Here is a 25,461-nt window from a genome sequence, read left to right on the forward strand (position 1 = left end):
CCATTGAGATATTGCTTTCATATTTTGCATACTTGTTAACCATCATGATCCCAGTCTGTTAAAAGGAGGAGGCAACTCTATCAAGCATTTTGACTGAATTATAGCCCCTTTTTGACTTAGAATATGCTTATTGTAATGTTAAAGTTTACGTACCACCCTGAATATTTTCAAAGTCCATTGAGATATTTCTTTGATATTTCGCATACTGGTTTACCATCATGACCTCAGTCTGTAAAAAGGAGGAGGCAACTCTATCAAGCATTTTGACTGAATTATGGCCCCTTTTCGACTTAGAATATGCTTATTGTAATGTTAAAGTTTTACTCATAGCTTATATTATACTATCAAGCACTGAGAATAGTTGAGCGCGCTGTCAACTGACAGCTCCTTAAGATATGGCCTTGAAATTTGGATGACATGTACAGTTTTGCACACCGATTTTAAAACTGACTTTCAGTGACCATGAATGTGACCTACTGACCTACTTTCTTAATATTTTAGCATCAGTTTGCCATATGAAGCATGTGGCTAATATAACTCGGGTGAGCTAGCCAGCGTCATCATTACCCTCTTGTTTAGCTCACCTGAGTAATGCTCATGGTGAGCTATTGTGATCACGCTGTGTCCGTCGTGCATCTGTCCATTGTCAATAATTGTGTTTAAAAGACATCTGCTCCAAAACCACTGAATGGATTTTGACGAAACTTGGCATGGATGGTCCCTGCATGGTCCTCTACCAAAATTGTTCAAATTGTTCCACTTGGTTGCACATAGGGGCCGCCAGAGCTAAAAATAGAAAAATCTTCAAACGGGGGCGTGGTCACTTTTCTCTGTATATATATAATGGAAATTTAAAAAATCTTCTTGTATGAAACTGCTAACGCGATTGTAAAATAATTTTACACAAATTGTCCTTGTGTGACCGTCTAACAAGATTGTTCAAATTATTTTGATTCATCAAAGGACATGGCCGCCAGGGGGGCTTGGTCACTTTTCCCTATATGTATATAGGTGGAAATTTAAAAAATCTTGTGTGAAACTGCTGGCCTGATTTTAAAATAATTTTACACAAATGGTCCTTGTGTGACCCTCTACCAAGATTGTTCAGATTATTTCGATTTGTCAAAAGACATGGCCACAAGAGGGCGTGGTCATTTTTCCCTGTAAGTGTATAGTGGAAACTTTAAAAATCCTCTTGTATGAAACTGCTAGGCTGATTTTACACAAATGATTCTTGTGTGACCCTCTACCAAGAATGTTCAAATTTTTCCGATTCATCAAAAAACATGGCTGCCAAGGGGTGTGGTCACTTTTCCCTTTATGTATATAGTAGGAACTTAGAAAATCTTCTTGTATAAAACTGTTTGCCCACTTTTAAAATAATTTTACAAAAATGGGTCTTGTGTGCCCTTCTACAAATAGTGTTCAAATTTTTCTGATTCTTCAAAAAACATGGCGGCCAGAGGGCGTGGTCCTAACTTATAATCAATAATTTCTTTAAACAACATCTCCTCCAAAACAACTGAATGGATTTTGATGAAAATTTACACAAATAATCTCTGGGTAGCCATCTGAAAGTTGTTTATATGGTTCCAGTTCATTGAACATATGGGTCTTTTTGGTTAAAAATAGGTTTTCAGCTATCACACTTTAAAAATCCTTTTCTCTAGAGCTTTGATATTTGGCATGTGATATAAGCGTTTGACTTGTCCAAATTATCACCCTCAGGTAAAAAAGATAAAAATGGCCATGCCCCTGTGTCTGACAATTGTACATACTAAACCTAACTCTGTACTTATACAAACACACTTGAAGCCTTGTACACAGGTGAGTGCTTTAGGGTCAATGCCCCTCTTGTCTGGGGAACATCTGTGTCAAGAATATTTGTTTTGCTTCTCACTACTTTTGGTTGTATCTTTGCCAGTAATCCATTAATGCTTGTAGAATTTGATTAACTTAAAGTACTAGAATGTTTATTTTAAAAGTGTTTATACTTGCCTTGATATTTAAAGCAATGACTATGTTGGTCTACAAAAGTCAGAAAGAAAAGTCATTGATGTTTGTGTAAAGGCAATACCTAGAAGTAAATGAAATAAAACTATGTTTTGTTATAGAAGTAAGCCAAGGTTAGTAGCTACATGTTAAATATGTTTTACATCATTCTAAAAATATTAATCAAATACACTTTATTTGTAATTATGTCTCCCTTTATGTAGACATATTGGTTTAGTGCTGTCCATCTGCCTGTCAGTCTTCCTGTATGTCACAAAGTTTGTCTATGCAACTCTTCCGATACCACTAGATAGATTTACATCAAACTTTGCAAAAGTCATCATTGCCAAGCCTAACTGTGCATGTCTTCGGCAGTTCCTAGTTTGATGATTTTTCAGCGTAGTTATGACCCTTGATTCATCAAATTTCATGTTTTGGCCACTTCTGTTATATTATTAGGCAGATGTCCACCAAATCTTACAGGAGGGTTAGTGCCAAGCCATATTATGCATATTTTTGGCATTTTGGGGCATATACATTTGGTCTTGTCTGTGCATGCGTCCGTCCATCCGTCAGAAGTTCGTGACGTGCCTAGCTCATCAAAAAGTATTTCATATAAATTGATGAAACCTTGCATGAGTCTTTACTTGCGCACCTCCTAGTTTTCGTCTGGCTTCGCCCCTTATTTCCAGAGTTATGGCCCCTGAAATAGTCAAAAACGCACATTTTCACATTGTGATGCACCTAGCTCAAAAAATATTTGATATAGATTAATGAAACCTTGCATGAGTTTTAATCATGATATGAACTTGCGCACCTCTTATTTTTCAACTGGCTCCACCACCTATTTCCAGAGTTATGGCCCCTGAAATAGTAAACATGCACATTTTCACCTTGTGACATGCCTAGCTCAAAAAGTATTTCATATAAATTGATGAAACCTTGCATGAGTCTAGATCGTGATATTAACTTGCGCACCTCCTATTTTTCGTCTGGCTCCGCTCCCTATTTCTAGAGTTATGGCCCCTGAAATAGTCAGAAATGCACATTTTCACCTTGTGACGCGCCTAGCTCAAGAAGTATTTCATATAAATTGATTAAACCTTGCATGAGTCTTTATCATGATGTGAAGTCACGCACATTTTATTTTTTGTCTGCCTCCGCCCCCTATTTCTAGAGTTATGGCCCCTGAAATAGTCAAAAATGCACACTTCCACCTTGTGATGTGCCCAGCTCAAAAAGTGTTTAATGTTATTAGTCCCCTACTGGTTGAAAACCAGTTTTGGGGACTATAGGAATGCGCATTGCCTATTAAAGATTAACTTTCCTTAGTTGTTACTATAAATAGCTTATATTGTAACTTTTTTATAATTGACTGTAGGGAAAAACCAAGACCAAGTACAGGTGCTAATGTAAAGAAATTTGCTGTGACGGGCGTATATTGTGACATTCTGGCACTCTTGTTAGGTGTATTTTGACCTATCTGTACCTGGAAAAGAGTCTATTGTGGACTTACATTATATAGAATTTTATTTTTTTTTTTTATTTTATTTTTTTTTTTTTTTTTAGGATTAATTTCCCTTTGTTGTTACTATAAATAACTTATATGATACCTTTTTAATAATCGGCCAAAAAAAAATGCCATATGGAAACAACTGTAGGTTTTTATATATAAATTTTTTATCCAAGTGTTTTGTTATAACATATTGTATATATAGTACAGTATTGTTTATACATCATTGACAGTTATCAGTTCATTATGTGATACTGCAGTAGAGAAAATTAGGTGCCTTCCAGTAGGGGACTTTGTATTGCATGGCAATACTTCATTCACTTGTTATTATTATTATCCCCCGATGAAAGTCGGAGGGATATCATTTTGGCGTTGTCCGTCCGTCCGTCCTTCCGAGCTCACATTTGCATACTTAGGTGGCTATAGGAACAATAGGTAACTGTACTTTTTCTTTGATGTCATTCATTCCATAAGGCTAAAAGAACAATAGAGAGAACAAAAGAGTAGCCACATAAGTATCCATAGGTAGGAACATCCGTCCGTCCGGAGCCATATCTAGGAAATGGTTGGGAATATTTATATAAAACTGCATATACATGTTCACCACTATGAGTTTTTGTGGCCCGCCAAGTTTCAGTCAGATTGCCGTAGTAACACCAGAGTTATGGCCCTTAGAAGTTTCTAGTGTTAACATTTATTGTAAACATGTGAAGTTGTGTACCCACACCTGGTCACCCCCTTACCTTGATCACACCCCCTCCCCGACCCAACCCCCCCCCCCCCCCCCCCCAAAAAAAAAATTATTCCTTATTTTAGTTTTTTTTCAAACAAATGTCATATACATCTTCACCACTATGAGGTTATGGGGCCCATCAAGTTTCAGTCAGATTGCCCAAGTAACACCAGAGTTATGGCCCTTAGAAGTTTCTAGTGTTAACTATATAGGGTACTATAAATATGGCAATTTCTGCATCATAACTTTTGATATATTTGACCTAGAACTATGAAACTTAAACAGAATTTAGAGCACTATAATGTGGTTGTGCACACACAATTCCGTACGGATTTCTTTTGTAACTTCAGAGTTATTGCCCTTTAATTGTCTAAAAATCCACATATTTGTACATAACAAACTTTCACATGTCAAAAGGACCTAAGAAACAACATTGTTTATACAGCTCTTCGCTGTACGGTTTCTAGAACTACATGAACTACATGAAAACTTACCATTTGGCAGAATTTCATAAAAAAATTTTCATTTCTTTTCCCTGAACATTTATTATTAACATGTGAAGTTGTTCACCCACACCTGGTTACCCACTTGCCTTGGTCACACCTCCTCCCCCTCCCAACCCCACTCCCCCCCTAAAAAAAATTTTTTTTTTTATGCCCAGGCATCTACTGATGCGGGAGGCATATAGTGATTATTCTGTCCGTTCGTCCGTCTGTCCGTACGAGGTTAACCAAATGGGACCGTTTCGTCTAGCATCAATACCCCTTACTAGAATGACTTGATACTAATGCAGATGTAACCTGTGACCATTCCTCATCTTCAGACATCACCTGACCTCAGTTTGACCTTGACCTTGAACTTGACCTCGTTTTGGACTTAGGTTGCTTTGTATCGACAAGGATGCCACCTGGGGCATCAAGCGTTTATTGAACGCAGCTTCTTGTTTGTCATGCCTTATTTTAGATTTTTTTCAAACCTTCCATGAATATTTATCAACATGCAAGTTGTACCATTCCCCCACCTCGCATTTCAATTAACTGCATTTAATTTTAAAAGCTAAGCTTATTACAGTAAGCATATCCCATTCAAAATAAATTCTTTAGTCATGATCAAAGTATCATACATTTATTATGTACTCTTTAATTAAACATTTGTTTCTGTAAAATTGATTTTGACTGATGAAATTATTTGCTTCTTATTAACATCATTAACTTTTTGCCGGATATATTTTTTTGCCATTCCTCACCACAAACCCTTTCGGCGGGGGATACCAATTCATCGAATTTGCTTGTTATACCAGATTAATATAGCGCCCTTTTCATTATAAACACGTTCAAAGGCGCTTTACACAGCAACCCTATTTCCAGAGTTATGCCTCTGAAATAGTCAAAAATGCACATTTTCACCTAATGACGTGCCTAGCTCAAAAAGTATTTGATTTAAATTCATGAAATCTTGCATGAGTCTTGATCATGATGTGACCTTGTACATTTGGCATTCTTCTTGAGAATCTTAGCACTTATTACAGAGTTATGGCCCTTGAAATAGACAAACTAGTGGATTTTTTGTTTGTGATGCTCATTGCTCAAAAAGTATATGGCCTAGAATAATCAATCCTTTATATAAAAAGTTTGTTTAGGCTATACCCCATTAAGACAGCAAACATTTGAATTATTGCCCCTTATTTGTGACAAATGTACCAGTCAGGGCACACGCTGTGTCCTACAGACACATTCTAGTATAACTTTGTCAGGGCAACTGCTCGAATACCAGCAGGAGGAATTACACCAAACTACACAAAAGTGGTCATTTCCAAGCCTTGTGCATGTTCCTGGTCTGTGTTTTTCAGCAGAGTTATGGCCTTTTATTTCTGAAATTTTACAATATTTTGGAACTCACCTTACAACCATTGGGCAGATTTCCACCATACCATACAGGAGTTGTCAGTGCAAAGTCTAGTTATACATTGGTATGTTCCTATTCAGTGATTTTCACCAGAGTTATGGACCTTGATTTGCCATTTTGTAGTGTTTACACGACTTGCTGTATACAATTAGGGTGAATTTCACTAAATCTTTCAAGTAATTAGACTAAGTGTGAAACATAGAAAACTGTTGTGCATATTATCATCATGTTTTCAGTGGAGTCATGGCCGGGCCTTTTTGAACAAAATTGTGAAGGGGCCTGAGGCCATTTTGTGAAAAATAGTGCGGTAAATGGGGTTGGGGTGGGGGAGTGCAAATTTAAAATAATTGAAACAAATACTTTAAATATGAACTCATGGACTGAAAAAAAGACAAACCTATAAGTTTCTGCACATTTATCCAATAACTATTGGACTTATCAAGCAAAAAAAAAAACACAAATCAGAAAAAAGCCCATCTAATAAGTTATGTATATTGAGTGTATGTAATCAGACATACTGTATAACATGAGTACCTCACAGTTTTGAATAGTACTCTAGTTCTTACTTTAAACGTCCATTTTTTTCAGGGGAAATAGTGTCAGCTGTTGTTAATCTGTTGTCCTGTTCATTAGTTTCTAATTTTTTGTTCTTAACACCGAAGGAAAAATAAATCCTATTGCTGTGTTTTACTTGACAAGAGTCTTTTCATTTCTAGACATTTTGCACACAGAAATTGATGAGTCATGTATGCACGTTTGTTCATAAGCACTACAGATATAAATTCTGTGTCTTTTTGGTTCTTTACCACGGTATACTGTATAGCTGTATCCCTTTGTTTGATTAACAATTATTTACACACTTACAATAGTCTGAAATGAAGTTTACCAGAACATAATGAAATTTAAGTCTGATAATTTGTGAAATCTGCATGGAATTGTGAATTTTTTGCACAGCTTTGTGAAAAAAGTGCAGTTTTGGATTGTGAAGGGGCCAAAGATCGGCCTCTTTTATAGAAGGAAAAAAGCCCTGCATGGCCCTTGATTTGTCAATTTTTTTTTTATCTGTTCTTCTTCTCTGATACCACTGCTTGGAGTTCCATCAAACTTCACAAGAGTTATCAGTGCCAAGACTAGTTGTATATAAGTTGGCCCTTAGTTTGTGACATATTACAATTTCTGTGTGTAAATGGTCAGAGACATTTTATGCCCCTGGGCATTTAGCGATTGAACTATCAGTCTGTCAGTTTGTCCGTCTGTGTCAACCAGATTGCCTACAGCCCACATTAATGACATGATTTAGTTCCTACTCACACTCAACAATCCTTGTAGCAAGACCTACAAACTGACCTATGTATAAATGACCTTGATCCTTAACCTTCAAACTTAAAAAAAGAACCTTAATAAACAACATTTTTGGTCCTACAGCCCACAGAAATGACCCAATTTAGTTTATACTCACACTCAACAAACCTTCTGGCAAGACCTACAAACTGACCTATATATAGATGACCTTGACCTATGATATTCACCTTTAAACTTCTGACCTCAAAATCAACGTCTTTGGCGATACACCTGGGGCATGTTTTAACGTTTTGAAAACACAGCTTGTTGTTGTCAAAAAACAGTCTCTTAGTTTACTCTATGTTTTCAGAGTTCAAAATAGAAAGAGCGGAGGAAAATGGTGGTAATTTACTTTTTACAAATTATGAAGATCTTGAAAAAGCCTTTGCTAGTCAGGTAAGAGAATTATTTTTAGCTCATGGTGAGCTATTGTGATCACGTTGTGTCCGTCTTGCATCTGTCCGTCCGTCGTCAATGATTGTGTTTAAAAGAATCTCCTCTAAAACCATTGAATGGATTTTGATGAAACTTGGCATGGATGTTCCTTGGATGATCCTCTACCAAAGTTGTTCAATGGTTCTGCTTGGTTGCACATAGGGGCTGCCAGAGCTAAAAATAGAAAAATCTTCAAACAACATCTCCTCCTAAACCAATGGTCTGATTTTGAAATAATTTCACACAAATGGACCATATGTCACCCTCTACCAACATAAAGTTTGTTCAAATTATACAGATTTGTCAAAAAACATGGCCGCCAGGAGGCGTTGGTCACTTTTTCGTATATGTATATAGTGGAAAACTGCTGGCCCAATTGTAAAATAATTTCACACAAATGGTTCTTGTGTGGCCCTCTACCAAGATTGTTCAAATTATTTTGAATTGTCAAAAAACATGGCTCCCAGAGTGTGTGGTCCATTTTCCCTATATGTAAATAGTGGAAACTTTAAAAATCTTGTGTGAAACTACTAGCCCAATTTTAAAATAATTTTACACAAATGGTTCTTGTGTGGCTCTCTACCCAATGACCCTCTTCGTTGTTCAGGGAGGTATACTGGTTTCAAGTTGTGTCTGTCCGTCCATCTGTCTGTAGACACAATCTTGTGCGCACCATCTCTCCTCATCTCCTTGACACAATTTAAAGAAACTTCACACAAGTGGTCAGTAACAACAGTAGTTGTGCATGGTGCATGTTAGGTTCTTTCAGAAAAATAAATTGCAGAGTTACGGGACTTTGTTTTTTGTTACTATTCTATATACATAGTCTGCATATGCAATCTTGTGCGCACTAAATCTCCTGAACCCATGCACACAATTTAATGAAACTTCACACAAGTGATCAGTAGTAACCCTAGTTGTGCATGGTGCATGTTAGGTTCTTTCAGAAAAAAATTCTGCACAGTTATGGGACTTTGTTTTTAGCTCACCTGAGCAATGCTCAGATGAGTTATTATGATTGCTCGATGTCCGTCATCTGTCTGTCTGTCTGTCGTCTGTCAACATTTAGCTTGTGTATGCAATAGAGGCTATATTTTTCAACTGGTCTTCATGAAATTTGGTCAGAATGATTACCTTGATGAAATATAGGCCAAATTCGAAAATGGGTCATCTTTTGTCAAAAACTAGGTCACTAGGTCAAATCTTGTGTATGCGATAGAGGCTGTATTTTTAGCTCTACTATTCAAAGAATAGTCTAGCTATTCTACTCACCCTGGTGTCGGCATTACACCTTGGTTAAAGTTTTGCATGCAAGTACATACAGCTATCATTTAAAGGCATATAGCTTTGAAACTTATTTTTTCTTTTTCTAGGTCAATTACCAACCTCACTGGGTCAAGGTCCATAACTCTGACATGTATTTTGAGCAAATTATGCCCCCTTTTGGACTTAGAAAATCCTGGTTAAAGTTTTACATGCAAGTTACTATCTCCAAAACTAATGCAGATATTGAATTGAAACTTCCCATGTCAATGTTGGGCGGTTAAAACCGCCCCCGGTTTTAACCAGCGGTTTTAACCGGTTAAAACCGCCCTGGTCAATACTCCCTGAAGTGGTCAATACCGGTCAATACTGGTCGATTGGTCAATACTGGTCAATTAGTCAATACTGACTGTTAAGATATTTTGCAGAGTTTATGAACAATTAAAATAATGACTGTTAAGAGCATTTGGGGCTTGATGAAGGTGTTTGCATGCATTATATTTAGTTCAAGCAACCAAATTAATTCCCAAATTAGTCAGAAGTGGTCAGTTTGTCAGCACTGGTTGATACTGGTCATAAGACTGCTAATATAACTGAACTTCATTTGCAGAAAGTATTTTATAAACTGTAGCAGTTATAGTTATTAAAAGTGTTTGATTCACAAGTGATAAATCTAATTATTTTTATTGGTATTTAATTCAATGAAAAATTGCTGCCTACAACTGGACCCTTTCACTGAAGTGGTTTAGTTGTGTTTTGATAGCAAGTGTCACATAGCCTAATTGACACCATGTCTTACAATATACAATAGATTATATGTTGCAGGCCTGTCCATCTAGTTACTAATTAGCTGTCATGATCAATAATCCCATTGTATTAATGAGATGCTTGAACATGGTAACTTTATCTAAAAAAATTAGTTATGCAGTCAAAGTATTTAAATGACCAGTATTGACCACTGTGTAAATGATCAGGGATACTGTGTAGGACCAAAATTTGAATTGACCAGTACTGTCCATTTCAATGAGTGTAATTTATAGTAATATATATTTTTTTTAATTAATTTGAAATAAAGGCTATACTTTAAGGTGATAAAAGCATTTAATAAACTAGTATTGACCACTGACTAGTCTAAGTATATTGTCCAGAACTGAGCCTGACCAGGACACATTGCCAAGGACCAAAACTGAATCGACCAGTATTGACCACTCATCCACTATATTTTTTAACAAACAAAATTATATATTATTCAGATTGCTTTATTATTTTTACAGTACTGTTACAGCTTGTTCTAATCTGTGAATGTGCATTATGTTTAAGTGTTGAATAAACCAGTATTGACCACCCAAGAGTGACCAAAATATTGAATCGACCAGTATTGACCAGTATTGACCGGTTTTAACCAGTATTGACCGCCGGCCCGGTCAATACTCATATTGACCGGCTTTTTGCCAACATTGTCCCATGTGTCTTCGGGGTTATAAAACTAGTTGATAGCACCAAGTCCCATAACTCTTGACCTTCATTTTGGCCAAATTATGCCCCCTTTTGGACTTACAAAATCCTAGTTAAAGTTTTGTGTGCAAGTACATGCAGCTATTACTAAAAGGCATATAGATTTGAAACTTATTTTTTCTTTTTCTAGATCAATTACCAACCTCACTGGGTCAAATCCCATAACTCTGACATGTATTTTGGGCAAATTATGCCCCCTTTTGGACTTAGAAAATCCTGGTTAAAGTTTTACATGCAAGTTACTATCTCCAAAGCTAATGCAGATATTGAATTGAAACTTCACATGCGTCTTCGGGGTTATAAAACTAGTTGATAACACCAAGTCCCATAACTCTGACCTTCATTTTGGTCAAATTATGCCCCCTTTTGGACTTAGAAAATCCTGGTTAAAGTTTTGCATGCAAGTACATACAGCTATTACTAAACAGCATATAGATTTGAAACTTATTTTTTAGCTCCACTATTCGGAGAATAGGGGGGCTATTCTACTCGCCCCGGCTTAGGCTTCTGCGTTGGCGTGACCTTTCTTGGTTAAAGGTTTTTCGGCAACCTTTGTTTTTCTGTGATATCTTTGTTACTATTGCTTATATCTTACTGTAAATTCACATAAACATTGTCCAGTATACAAACAAAGTATGTACAGGGGCTGGGCCCATTATACCCAAGGTCAAGGTCACCAAGGTGTTATACTTAGGTTATTTTTAAAGTTAAAGTTTTTCGGCAACCTTTGTTTTTCTGTCATAGCTTTGTTATTATTGCTTATATTTTACTGTAACTTTACATAAACATTGTCCAGCATACAAACAAAGTATGTACAGGGGCTCGGCCCATTATATCCAAGGTCAAGGTCACCAAGGTGTTATACTTAGGTTATTTTTATGGTTAAAGTTTTTTCGCAACCTTTGTTTTTAGCTTCACTATTCGGAGAATAGGGGGGCTATTCTACTCGCTCCGGCATCGGCGTGACCTTTCTTGGTTAAAGTTTTTCAGCAACCTTTGTTTTCCTGTCATATCTTTGTTACTATTGCATATATCTTACTGTAACTTCACATAAACATTGTCCAGCATACAAACAAAGTATGTGCAGGGGCTAGGCCCGTTATACATAAGGTCAAGGTCACCAAGGTGTTATACTTAGATTATTTGTAAGGTTAAAGTTTTTCAGCAACCATTGTTTTTCTTTTATATCTTGGTTACTATTGCTTATATCTTACTGTAACTTCACATAAACATTGTCCAACAAACAAAATATGTGCATGGGCTCGGCCCATTATACCCAAGGTCAAGGTCACCAAGGTGTTATACTTGGGTTATTTTTAAGGTTAAAATTTTTTGGCAACCTTTGCTTTTCTGTCATATCTTTGTTACTGTTGCTTATATCTTACTGTAAGTTCACATAAACATTGTCAAGCATACAAACAAAGTATATGCAGGGGCTGGGCCCATTATACCTAAGATCAAGGTCACAAAGTTGTTATACTTGGAATTATTTTCATGTTAAATTTTTTTGAAAACTGTTTATAGACATATCTTTGGTACTTTAAAAGACAATGACTTGAAATTAAATATATTTCTTTATAATCATCATCTGCACGTGTGTTTACAATCCCCATAACTCTTATTGTTTTTTTGACAGAATTATGCCCCTTTCATACTTAATGTTTTTTGCCAATCTTCGCTTTCTGGATATAACTTTAGTACAATATAAGATAAAGACTTGAAACTTAAAATGTATCTTTATCATCATCATCTGCATGTGTGGTAACAATTCTATAACTCAGATTTGTATTTATACCCAAGGTCAAGGTCACAAAATTGTTATACTTGGAGTTATTTTCATGTTAAATTTTTTGGAAAGCTTCGTTTATAGACATATCTTTGGTACTTTGGTACTTTGGCACATACTTTGTTTGTATGCTGGACAATGTTTATGTGAAGTTACAGTAAGATATATGCAAAGATAATGACTTGAAATTAAAAGTACCGTATTTTGGTGCGTATAGGTCGCACTTTTTCTACCCATTTTTCTGCCTGAAAAAGTTCCTGCGACCTATACGACAGAACATTGCCAGCAGAATTTTTTTTCGGGCCAATTTTTTTACCGTAGCTCTGGCAAAATTACGTGCATCTGTTACAAACGGACAATATGGATAAAAAATATCAATATCAGCGGCTTTTCAACCAATAGCGGTTATTTTCAATAAAATATATCGTAAATAACCCATACAGACTATTAAAATTACGAATGACTTTAATTCAGTGATACTTTTGCAGTTTGAATTACGTTTGTTTGTACTTTCGTTTTACTGGATGCCATTGACTGGTACATGTACTCTGGCTTGGATAAAATCCAGACAGATCCGTCCTCCATTCCAAACATTGTTTATACTAATTCTTAGCGTAATAAAAAACTTGAAAGATAATTTTTTTACTTCTAATTTTTAAATAAAAGAAAAAAACTCCAAAAAGAGATATTTTGTTAATCTTTTTACTGAGAATCAAAAGAACCCATTTTTTTTAGCTCATTTGTCACAAAGTGATAAGGTGAGCTTTTGTGATCATGCGGCGTCGGTCGTCCATCGTCCATGCGTGTGTAAACTTTTGCTTGTGACCACTCTAAGGTCACATTTTTCATGGGATCTTTATGAAAGTTGGTCAGAATGTTCATCTTGATGATATCTAGGTCAAGTTCGAAACTGGGTCACATGCCATCAAAAACTAGGTCAGTAGGTCAAATAATAAAAAACCTTGTGACCTCTCTAGAGGCCATATTTTTCATGGGATCTGTATGAAAGTTGGTCTGAATGTTCATCTTGATGATATCTAGGTCAAGTTCGAAACCGAATCAACTGCAGTCAAAAACTAGGTCAGTAGGTCTAAAAATAGAAAAACCTTGTGACCTCTCTAGAGGCCATGCTTTTCAATGGATCTTCATGAAAATTAGTGAGAATGTTCACCTTGATGATATCTAGGTCAAGTTCGAAACTGGGTCACGTGCCTCAAAAACTAGGTCAGTAGGTCAAATAATAAAAAAAACCTTGTGACCTCTCTAGAGATGATATTTTTCATGGGATCTGTATGAAAGTTGGTCTGAATGTCCATCTTGATGACATCTAGGCCAAGTTCGAAACTGGGTCAACTGCGGTCAAAAACTAGGTCAGTAAGTCTAAAAATAGAAGAACCTTTTGACCTCCCTAGAGGCCATATTTTTCAATGGATCTTCATGAAAATTGGTCAGAATGTTCATCTTGATGATATCTAGTTCAAGTTCGAAACTGGGTCACGTGCGGTCAAAAACTAGGTCAGTAGGTCTAAAAACAGAAAAAACTTGTGACTCTCTTTAGAGGCCATATTTTTCATGAGATCTTCATGAAAGTTGGTTAGAATGTTCATCTTGATGATATCTAGGTCAAGTTCGAAACTGGGTCACGTGCGGTCCAAAACTAGGTCAGTAGGTCTAAAAAAAGAAAAACCTTGACCTCTAGAGGCCATATTTTTCAATGGATCTTCATGAAAATTGGTCAGAATGTTTACCTTGATGATATCTAGATTAAGTTTGAAACTGGGTCACATGCGGACAAAAACTAGGTCAGTAGGTCAAATAATAGAAAAACCTTGTGACCTCTCTAGAGGCCATATTTTTCAATGGATCTTCATGAAAGTTAGTCTGAATATTCATCTTGATCTAGGTCAAGTTCGAAACTGTGTCACTAGTGGTCAAAAACTAGGTCAGTAGGTCTAGAAATAGAAAAACCTTGTGACCTCTCTAGAGGCCATATTTATCAAGGGATCTTCATGAAAATTGGTCAGAATGTTCACCTTGATGATATCTAGGTCACGTTTAAAACTGGGTCACGTGCGGTCAAAAACTAGGTCAGTAGGTTTAAAAATAAAAGAACCTTGTGACCTCTCTAGAGGCCATACTTTTCATGAGATCTTCATGAAAGTTGGTCAGAATGTTCTCCTTGATGATATCTAGTCCGAAACTGGGTCACGTGCGGTTAAAAACTAGGTCAGTAGGTCTAAAAATAGAAAAACCTTGTGACCTCTCTAGAGGCCATATTTTTCATGAGATCTTCATGAAAATTAGTGAGAATGTTCACCTTGATGATATCTAGGTCAGGTTCAAAACTGGGTCAAGTGCCTTTAAAAACTAGGTCATTAGGTCAAAGAATAGAAAAACCTTGTGACCTCTCTAGAGGCCATATTTTTCAATGGATCTTCATGAAAATTGGTCAGAATTTTTATCTTGATGATATCTAGGTCAAGTTCAAAACTGGGTCACATCAGCTCAAAAACTAGGTTGTTGTGTCAAATAATAGAAAAAACAACGTCATACTGAAAACTGGGTCATGTGGGGACAGGTGAGCGATTCAGGACCATGATGGTCCTCTTGTTTGTTAATTACATGACGCGGAAAGGTGTTATAATTGCTGTGCAAACAATTCACACTTTAACTTGCATAATTGCAGAATGTAGACACAAACCGACTGCTGCCAATTAGTGTCAAAAAGCCACTTTTCTTTGATTTGAGATGCAGTCTGTTACCGATACTACCGTTGGTACGAAACGGTTTGGATCGAAAATAACACTGTGCGATTTCCACCAATCAGGTTCTGATAATGATTCAGTCTGCGGCATCAGTATGGCTGCCGCCATAACTTTTTTGCCGGTAAATATTGCTGGGGAAAAAATCTGAAATTTAACTGCAATTAATACGCTAGAACTTTAATTTTCCGACCATTTCCAGGGCAAAAATTAGATGCGTACTATACATCACCGTGTCCTATACACACCAAAATACGGTATTTCTTTATAATCATCATCTGCATGTGTGGTTACAAACCCCATAACTCTAATTTTATTTTTGACAGAATTATGCCCCTTTTTATGCCCCCTGAAGGGAGGCATATAGTTTTTGAACCGTCTGTCCGTCTGTCGGTCCGTCGGTCTGTCGGTCTGTCAGTCTGTCAGCAATTTTTGTGTCCGGTCCATATCTTTGTCATCGATGGATGGATTTTCAAATAACTTGGCGTGAATGTGTACCACAGTAAGACGACGTGTCGCGCGCAAGACCCAGGTCCGTAGCTCAAAGGTCAAGGTCACACTTAGACTTTAAAGGATAGTGCATTGATGGGCGTGTCCGGTCCATATCTTTGTCATCCATGGATGGATTTTCAAATAACTTGGCATGAATGTGTACCACAGTAAGACGACGTGTCGTGCGCAAGACCCAGGTCCGTAGCTCAAAGGTCAAGGTCACACTTAGACGTTAAAGGATAGTGCATTGATGGGCGTGTCCGGTCCATATCTTTGTCATCCATGGATGGATTTTCAAATAACTTGGCATGAATGTGTACCACAGTAAGACGACGTGTCATGTGCAAGACCCAGGTCCGTAGCTCAAAGGTCAAGGTCACACTTAGACGTTAAAGGTCATTTTTCATGATAGTGCATTGATGGGTGTGTCCGGTCCATATCTTTGTCATTCATGCATGGATTTTAAAATAACGATTTGTCGCGCGCAAGACCCAGCTCCGTAGGTCAAAGGTCCTAAACTCTAACATCGGCCATAACTATTCATTCAAAGTGCCATCGGGGGCATGTGTCATCCTATGGAGACAGCTCTTGTTTACTTAGTTTTTTTTGCAATCTTCGCTTTCTGGATATAACTTTAATGCAATATAAGATAAAGACTTGAAACTTAAAATGTATCTTTATCATCATCATCTGCATGTGTGGTAACAGTCCCCATAACTCTGATTTGTATTTTTGACCAAATATGCCCCTTTCAAAGTTTAATTTTTTAACAAACTTTGTTTTCTGGACATAAATTGGGTACTATATATTAAGATAATGACTTGAAACTCAAAATATATCTTTACCATCATCATCTGCATGTGTAGTAACAATCCCAATAACTCTAATTTGTGTTCTTGACAGAATTATGCCCCTTGATGTATCTTCCTTTTAAAGTAGAGGTCTCCTATTGAGACATATATTCAATTTACTGTCAAATCGCCGAATAGTGGAGCATGCTGTCTTATGGACAGCTCTTGTTCTTTTTCTAGATCAGTTACCAACCTCACTGGATCAAGTCCCATAACTCTGACAAATATGCCCCTTTCATACTTTAATTTTTTAACAAACTTTGCTTTCTGGACATAAATTGGGTACTATATAAGATAATGACTTGAAACTTTGTGCAAATTATGCCCCCTTTTGGACTTAGAAAATTCTGGTTAAAGTTTGCATGCAAGTTACTTTCTCCAGAACGAATGCAGATATTAAGTTGAAACTTCACTTGTGCCTTTGGTTTTATAAAACTAGTTGATTGCATTAAGTCCCATAACTCTGACATGCATTTTGGTAAAATTATGTCCATTTTGAACTTAAAACTTCTAGTTAAAGTTTAGCAATGCAGGTACTGGATTGAAACTCTTTAGATATTTTAATATTTTGGGTAATATTTTCCTGCTTCTGGGACAATATTTCGAATAGTCGAGCATTGGCTGTCTTACGGACAGCTCGTGTTCAATTGATCTTCATGAATTTTGGTCAGAATGATAACCTTGATGAAATCTAGGCCAAGTTCGAAAATGGGGCATCTGGGTTCAAATACTAGGTCACTAGGTCAAATCAAAGAAAAACCTTGTGTATGCGATAGAGGGTGTATTTTTCTATTGATCTTCATAAATTTTAATCAGAATGATTGCCTTGATGAAATCTAGGCCAAGTTCGAAAATGGGTCATCTGGGGTCAAAAACTAGGTCGCTAGGACAAATCAAAGAAAAACGTTTTTTTATGCAATAGAGGCTGTATTTTTCAATTGAGGTTCATGAAATTTGGTCAGAATGATTGCCTTGATAAAATGTAGGTCATGTTTGGATGTAGGTCATCTTGGCTCAAAAACTAGGTCACTAGGTCAAATTGAAGAAAATACTTGTTTATACTTGAGACCATATTTTTGGTCCAATCTTAATGAAAATTGGTCAGAATATTTGTTGCCATGAAATCACTAGGTCAAACATGTTTACACTGTTTTGGTATGTTTCTCAGGTGAGTGACCTAGGGCCATCCTGGCTTGTTTGTTAATATACTATATACATACAGTCTGCATATGCAATCTTGTGTGCGCCTAATCTCCTGAACCCTTGCACACAATTTAATGAAACTTCACACAAGTGATCAGTACCAACCCTAGTTGTGCATGGTGCATGTTACATTGTTTTAGATACATATTCTGTAGAATTATAGGACTTTATTTTTTGTTACTATACTATATACATAGAGTCTGCATATGCAGTCTTGTGCGCGCCTGATCTCCCGAACCATTGCACACAATTGAATGAAACTTTACACAAATGATCAGTACCAACCTTACTTGTGCATGATGCATGTTAGGTTCTTTCACAAAAATATTCTGCAGAGTTATGGGACTTTGATTTTTGTTACTATACTATATACATAAAGTCTATATACATACAGTCCACATAATTATGCAATCTTGTGTGCTTCAAATTGCAATGTACAGTGTCAGTGCGTGAGGGGGGTACATTCATCACCTTCAGTGATAGCTCTAGTTTCATTAGTTTTCATTAAAGTCAATTTAAGGTTACAATGTGTTTAAATAAATATCTATTACAAGACTGAAAGCAAAATTGCATAGAGGAGTCTAACTTTTACATTGTGAAATTGAGTAGTCTTTAAAAGAAAGACTCAATCATATACTTTTGGCTATAAATTGTTTGAGTTTTTACTGTTGCTGATTTGAAACTTGTCCCATACCTCATTAGGGGTGTAGATTTCTTTCATCTGAGGAATTTTGCCAGCTGTGGCCACTCTATGTCAGAGATAATGGCCAAAGGTGTACATTGAGTCTTCATCATTGAAGCTTGAGATTAACATTATGACCTAAATTATTCACAATGTATGATTTGTAAATACAATATAGCAAATAAAGGAAACAGAACATAATACTAGTTATTTTATAGTTTGTTTCGAAATATTTTTACCTATGTCCATTAACATCTGACAAGAAACAGTCATTACACAAGTAATGGCTGGAAACCGAAGTCTTTATACATGTAATGGCCAGGAACCATGGTCGTAATACCTGTAATGTGAACCATGTTCTTTATACATGTAATGGGAACCATGGACTGTATACATGTAATGGCCAGGAACTATGGTCTTTCTACATGTAATGGGAACCATAGTCTGTACATGTAATCAGAACCATGGTCTTTCTACATGTAATAGTGACCATAGTCTGTACACATGTTATGGTTGGGAGCCATGGTGTCTACATGTAAAGGGAACCATGGTCTTTATACATGTGATGGGAACATAGTCTTTATACTTGTAATGGAAGTGTAATGGAAGCTTAATGGAGTTTATGTCTTGTTCTCATACAGATTTTTAGCTCACCTGAGCCAAAGGCTCATGGTGAGCTTTTGTGACCGCTCCATGTCCGTCGTGTGTTGTGTGTCGTCCGTCGTGTCGTCCATCGTGCGTCAACATTTTCTTAAAAAATCTTCTTGAAAACCACTGGGCAGAATTACACCAAACTTCACAGGAATGATCCTTGTGTGGCCCCCTTTAAATTGTTCAAAGAATTGATTTCCATGCAGAACTCTGGTTGCCATGGCAACCGAAAGGAAAAACTTTATAAATCTTCTTGTCCAGAACCACAAGGCGTAGAGCCTTGATATTTAGCATGTTTACATAGACTTATATAAAATCTTCTTGTCTAAAACCACAAGACCTAGGCCTTTGATATTTGGTATGTAGCTTTGCCTTTTGGTCCTCTACCAAAATTGTACAAATTATAACCCTGGGGTGAAAAGAGGCCCTGCTCGGGGGCGGGGGGTCTCAAGTTTTACATAGACTCATATAGGAAAAAAATTTAAAAACCTTCTTGCCTAAAACTGCAAGGCTTTTGATATTTGGTATCATGTTGCATTGCCTTGTGGTCCTCTACCAAAATTGTTCAAGATGCCCCTGGGGTGAAAAGAGGCCTTCCTCCGGGGGTCCCAAATTTAACATAGACTTATATAGGGGAAAAAATAAAAATCTTCTTGTCTGAAAGTTCAAGGCATAGGCCTTTGATATTTGATATGAAGCATTGCCTAGTGGATCTCTAACAAGATTGTCCAAATTATGCCCCTGGGGTGAAAGAGGCCCCGCAATGCTCAGGTGAGTTTTTGTGATCGCTCGATGTCCGGCGTCTGTCTGTCATCTGTCAACATTTAGTTTGTGTGTGCGATAGAGGTTGTATTTTTCAACTGATCTTAATGAAATTTGGTCAGAAGGATTACCTTGATGAAATCTAGGTCAAGTTCGAAAATGGGGCATCTGGGGTCAAAAACTAGGTCACTAGGTCAGATCAAAGAAAAACCTTGTGTATGCGATAGAGGCTGTATTTTTCAATTAATCTTCATGAATTTTGGTCAGAATGATTACCTTGATGAAATCTAGGCCGAATTTGAAAATGGGTCATCTGGGGTCAAAAACTAGGTCACTAGGTCAAATCAAAGAAAAACCTTGTGTATGCGATAGAGGCTGTATTTTTCAGTTAGTCTTCATGAATTTTGGTCAGAAGGATTACCTTGATGAAATCTAGGCCAAGTTTGAAAATGGGGCATCTGGGGTCAAAAACTAGGTCACTAGGTCAGATCAAAGAAAAACCTTGTGTATGCGATAGAGGCTGTATTTTTCTATCAATCTTCATGATTGGTCAGAATGATTACCTTGATGAAATCTAGGCCGAGTTCGAAAATGGATCATCAGGGGACAGAAACTAGGTCACTAGGTCAAATCAAAGAAAAACCTTGTGTATGTGATAGAGGCTGTATTTTTCAATTAATCTTCATGAATTTTGGTCTGAATGAATGCCTTGATGAATTTAAGTCAAGTTCGAATATAGGTCATCTGGGGTCAAAAAGTAGGTCACAAGCTCAGATCAAAGGAAAACCTTGGTGTATGTGATAGAGGCAGTATTTTTCAGTTGATCTTCATGAAATAAAGTCAGAATGATAACATGATGAAATCTAGGCCGAGTTTGAAAATGGGTCATCTGAGGTCAAAAAGTAGGTCACTAGGTCAAATCAAAGAAAAACCTTGTGTATGCTATAGAGGCTGTATTTTTCAATTGACCTTCATGAAATTAAGTCAGAATGATTGCCTTGATGAAATCTAGATAGAATTGGAATATGGGTCAACTAGGGTCAAAAAGTAGGTCACTAGGTTAAATCAAAGAAAAACCTCGTGTATGCGATAGAGGCTGTATTTTACAACTGATCTTCATGAAATTTTGTCAGAATGATAGCCTTGATAAAATCTAGGTCAAGTTCGAATATAGGTCCTTTAGGTTCAAAAACTAGGTCACTAGGTCAAATCAAGGAAAAACCTTGTGTACGCAATAGGGGCTGCATTTTACACTGGATTTTCATAAAATTTGGTCAGATTGGTTGCCTTGATGAAATCTAGGTCAAGTTTGAATATGGGTCGTCTGGGGTCAAAAACTAGGTCACTAGGTCAAATCAAAGAAAAACCTTGTGTATGCGATAGAGGCTATACTACCCGTTAAGAAGATCTTTCCCGTTTGACAATTTTCCCGCATTTCACTTTGAACAACTTCAAACAAAAAACCAATAGTTTGATTTCGACTGAAAAATAGGTACAATTCCAAGCGCACAACAGTTACATCCAATTTGTTCGTAACGTCTTTGCAGAGAAAACATGTGACGTGTAAAAATTGCAGTTAGGGGTTTTTTAACGTTGAATCACATATTTGTGAACACAGTCCTCATAAAACATGTTTCGCAATGTATGTGACACTTCCATGAATCAGACACTGATACCTTTCTGTCAATGTCGTAACAAATGACATATTACCGATAACAAATATATGTTTAAAAGCCTATTATGTTTTCCTCATTTATTATAGAATGCGCCACCCCTCATTTTTCAACGGTCTGGTATAAAATTTTCACAGTTTAAAATTGGCGATATTTCCGACAGTGTTTTTTTCTCCATTTCGCTGCCATGACCACTAACGTTGTCTTTTCAATACAGCGCAAAATGACATACTTGATTTACATTAATTCGAATTTAGTTTTTGTTTCTGTTGCTGGATATAATGAAATAAAATCACAATAATAATAAAAGTAGATGTTATTTCACGGCATTGTGCTCTCCTATACATGGCATGCGCACGTTTATTGTACACGAGTGCGCATGTCCAAGTCAAATAAACAGACTTAGTCGACTATTACATTAGTGCATGACACAGTAAAACAAACCAATAGCACGATTCTATTACATCTTTTATTGCTCCTTCTCTTGAGAAGGAACATTTTAATTCGGTAAGTCACACTTGACTGAGCTACTTATATCGAAAGATGTTGTGATTACAAGCTGGTCAATTAAACTCTGTGACCTTAGAAATAACCTCTGATTCTTTCCTAATTGAGGCGACTCTCTGACTAAACCTGAGGATGATTGATTGATTTTTTTATTTCATCCATTCTTGAAGGACATAACATATGTACATTTAGTCCACCAGATTGACATATATCAGCAAATTTAAATGTAAACAACTAAATATTATCGTTACCTTCAAATGCATGGTTAATATGTGAAAACTGTATTTCTGTTCTGTTCTGTTCTGTTTAATTTGTTGTTGGATTTAACAATTTATGTTAAATAACTAGCGTAAATACTTACTTGACATTTTTGGCAGTATAAAATAGACATTGCAACCAAAATTTTACAAGATGATCATTTTATATTTATATAGATGTGCCCTAGAAGGACCTTTTGCTATGCTTTAACTTGTTCCAGAAATTGTATTGAGAAAACAGAAGCCACGTAAAACTTTTACTGAATAAGGGCACTCTATGAATTTTAAAGCAATAGCAAGACTACAAATTCAACAGGCTGATACAGAAATATGTTAATGAATAGAAATAAAAACAAATAAAGCGGAAAACAAACAAAATTTTGATTTGGGCCTAACCGAGTGTTTGCATCATGCCTATCGATAAACTCCGTCCATACTGAAATGTACACGCGCAACTCCCGATGACGTGTCTGGTAAGCTTCATAGACATGTACCGAGGTCAGGGAGGGCAGGTGTTTGAGTGATTCACAAGTAAACGACTGCAAACCGGCGAACGAGAAACGTCTTCTTAATGGGTAGTATTTTTCAATTGATCTTCATGAAATTTGGTAAGAATGATAGCCTTGATGAAATCTAGTTCAAGTTCGAATATGGGTCATCAGGGGTCAAAAACTAGGTCACTAAGTCAAATCAAAGAAAATACTTGTTTATACTCAAGATTTTTGCTCCAATTTTAATGATAGTTGGTCAGAATATTTATTTCCATGAAATCACTAGGTCAAACATGTTTACACTGTTATGGTGTGTTTCTTAGGTGAGCGACCTAGGGCCATCTTGGCCCTCTTGTTATATGAGTTATATAGGAATAAATACTTCAAAAATTATTAGATCATATTTCCTAGACTGTTTACTTATAATTACCCGATGAACCCAAACGATTAGGGGTCATTTGACTGTGATCTTGACCTACTGACCGACTTTCTTGTTTTTTAAGATACATCCTTGAAATTTAGATGACATGTACAGTTTTGCACATCAATCTTAAAACTGACTTTCAATGACCATGATTGTGACCTACTGACCTACTTTCTAATATTTTAGCATCAGTTTGCTATTTTAAACATGTGGCTCATATTACTCAGGTGAGCGATTCAGGGTCATCATGACCCTCTTGTTATACAATCATGTAAATTTAAATTTACTTGGTCTTACCATGTTATCAAAAAAATGTTATTTTGCTTTTTCATAAATAATTGAGGCAATGATTCAAACTTTCAATTTGAATACTTTGAGAGATATTTGTGGCTCTAGAGATTTATTGTTTCATTGTTTATACATACTGAATCATGAGAAGTGTTTTTTATTGTCAAATCTTGAAATTCTCCTGCAAGTAATGCTTTTTTACCCCTTTTTTAGCTCGACTATTTGAAGAATAGGGGAGCTATCCTACTCGCCCCGGCGTCAGCTTGAGTGTTAGCGTGAGCGTCACACAAATGTCTAACTAAAATTTCTTAGACCAAACTTTGTCAGAATGATGTATTGGTACCCTAGTTGTGTCCCCCTGAAAATCAGACTGGTTCAACAATTTTTGAGTGAGTTATGGCCCTTTGTTTATTTTTATAATTTACATAAGATTAATATAGGGAAAAACTTTGAAAATCTTCTTGTCCAAAACCACAGAGCCTAGGGCTTTGATATTTGGTGTGTAGCATCATCTTGTGGTCCTCTACCAAGGTGTTTCAAATTATTTCACTGGGGTCAAATATGGCCCCGCCCCGGGGGTCACATGGTTCATATAGACTTATATAGGGAAAAGCTTTTAAAATTTTCTTATCAATAACCTACAATATTCAAATTTGGACCACATGTATAGTTTAGAGTGGCAAGATGAACCTTGACCTACTTTCACATTTCTGTAGCTACAGCCTTCAAATTTGGACCACATGCATAGTTTTTTGCACTGAAAAAAACTTTGACCTTGACATTAACCTAGTGACCTACTTCCACATTTTTGAAGGTACAGGCTTCAAATTTGGACCACATGCATTAGGGGTGTAACGATACATCGAAATATTGATGCATTGCGATACTGAGTGTCCCGATAGTATGCATCGATAGAAAAGTCACGATCCAATAACAATCGCTGATAGTTCCTTCAACAATCGATAGTTTTGATAGTTTTAAAATTTTAGTAAATACAGAAATAATTAATATTTTATAAACCAAGAAACAGAGCCAGCTTTCATTTGTGCCTCGGAAAATGTTTACGTCTCCATTACAATAATTACCCTCACGGAATTAAACTACCACAAAGGACTGGGAAGTCTGGGAGATAATAGATAAATTTGGTTTCTTAGAAAATTTGATTGGATATGTTTAAATAACCTGTTAATCTTAAATGAGAAAATGTACAATGGAGAAAGTAGGCTACTTGTATGATATAGCAAACTGTTCGGTAGGGCCCTTCATTGAGTGCTGGTACACCTTAGTCTGATCCGTCAATTTTCGTCTTTTTCGATGATTTGGGTTATTAAACGTTGACATTTGCAACAAAATGGCCGATTCGTTTGAGTATACCTTGCATAGGTTTATTGTTATCCCCCGACGAAAGTCGGAAGGATATAGTTTTGGCGTTGTCCGTCCGTCCTTCCGTCCATCCTTCCGTCTTTCTGTCCGTCCGTCCGGAGCCATATCTAGGAAATGGTTGGGAATATTTATTTAAAACTTCATATACACATTCACCACTATGAGTTCTTGTGGCCCGTCAAGTTTCAGTCAAATTGCCCAAGTAACACCAGAGTTATGGCCCTTAGAAGTTTCTAGTGTTAACTATATAGGGTACTATAAATATGGCAATTTCTGCATCACAACTTTTGATATATTTGACCTAGAACTATGAAACTTAAACAGAATTTAGATCACCATAATGTGGTTGTGTACACACAATTTTATTAGGTTTTATTTGTAAATTAAGAGTTATTGCCCTTTAATTGTATAAAAATCCACATATTTGTACATAACAAACTTACCATTTGGTAGAATTTCATTAAATTTCTTTCATTCTTTTCCATGAACATTTATTGTAAACATGTGAAGTTGTGTACCCACACCTGGTCACCCCCTTACCTTGATCACACA

The 25,461-nt window shown here is 36.5% G+C and overlaps 1 protein-coding gene across 3 annotated transcripts in view; it reads left to right on the forward strand.

The window, feature by feature from the left end:
• Positions 1–25,461, forward strand: part of LOC123551427 (tyrosine--tRNA ligase, cytoplasmic-like) — a 154,974-nt gene that overhangs the window by 91,692 nt on the left and 37,821 nt on the right. For all 3 annotated transcript variants that reach the window (XM_045340357.2, XM_045340358.2, XM_045340359.2), the window contains exon 9: positions 7,795–7,880. In XM_045340357.2, the coding sequence (XP_045196292.2) occupies positions 7,795–7,880 (86 nt within the window). The remainder of the gene's footprint in view (positions 1–7,794; positions 7,881–25,461) is intronic.

The sequence above is a fragment of the Mercenaria mercenaria genome, chromosome 4 (genome assembly GCF_021730395.1).
Source record: "Mercenaria mercenaria strain notata chromosome 4, MADL_Memer_1, whole genome shotgun sequence".
NCBI classification, from domain to species: Eukaryota; Metazoa; Mollusca; class Bivalvia; order Venerida; family Veneridae; genus Mercenaria; species Mercenaria mercenaria.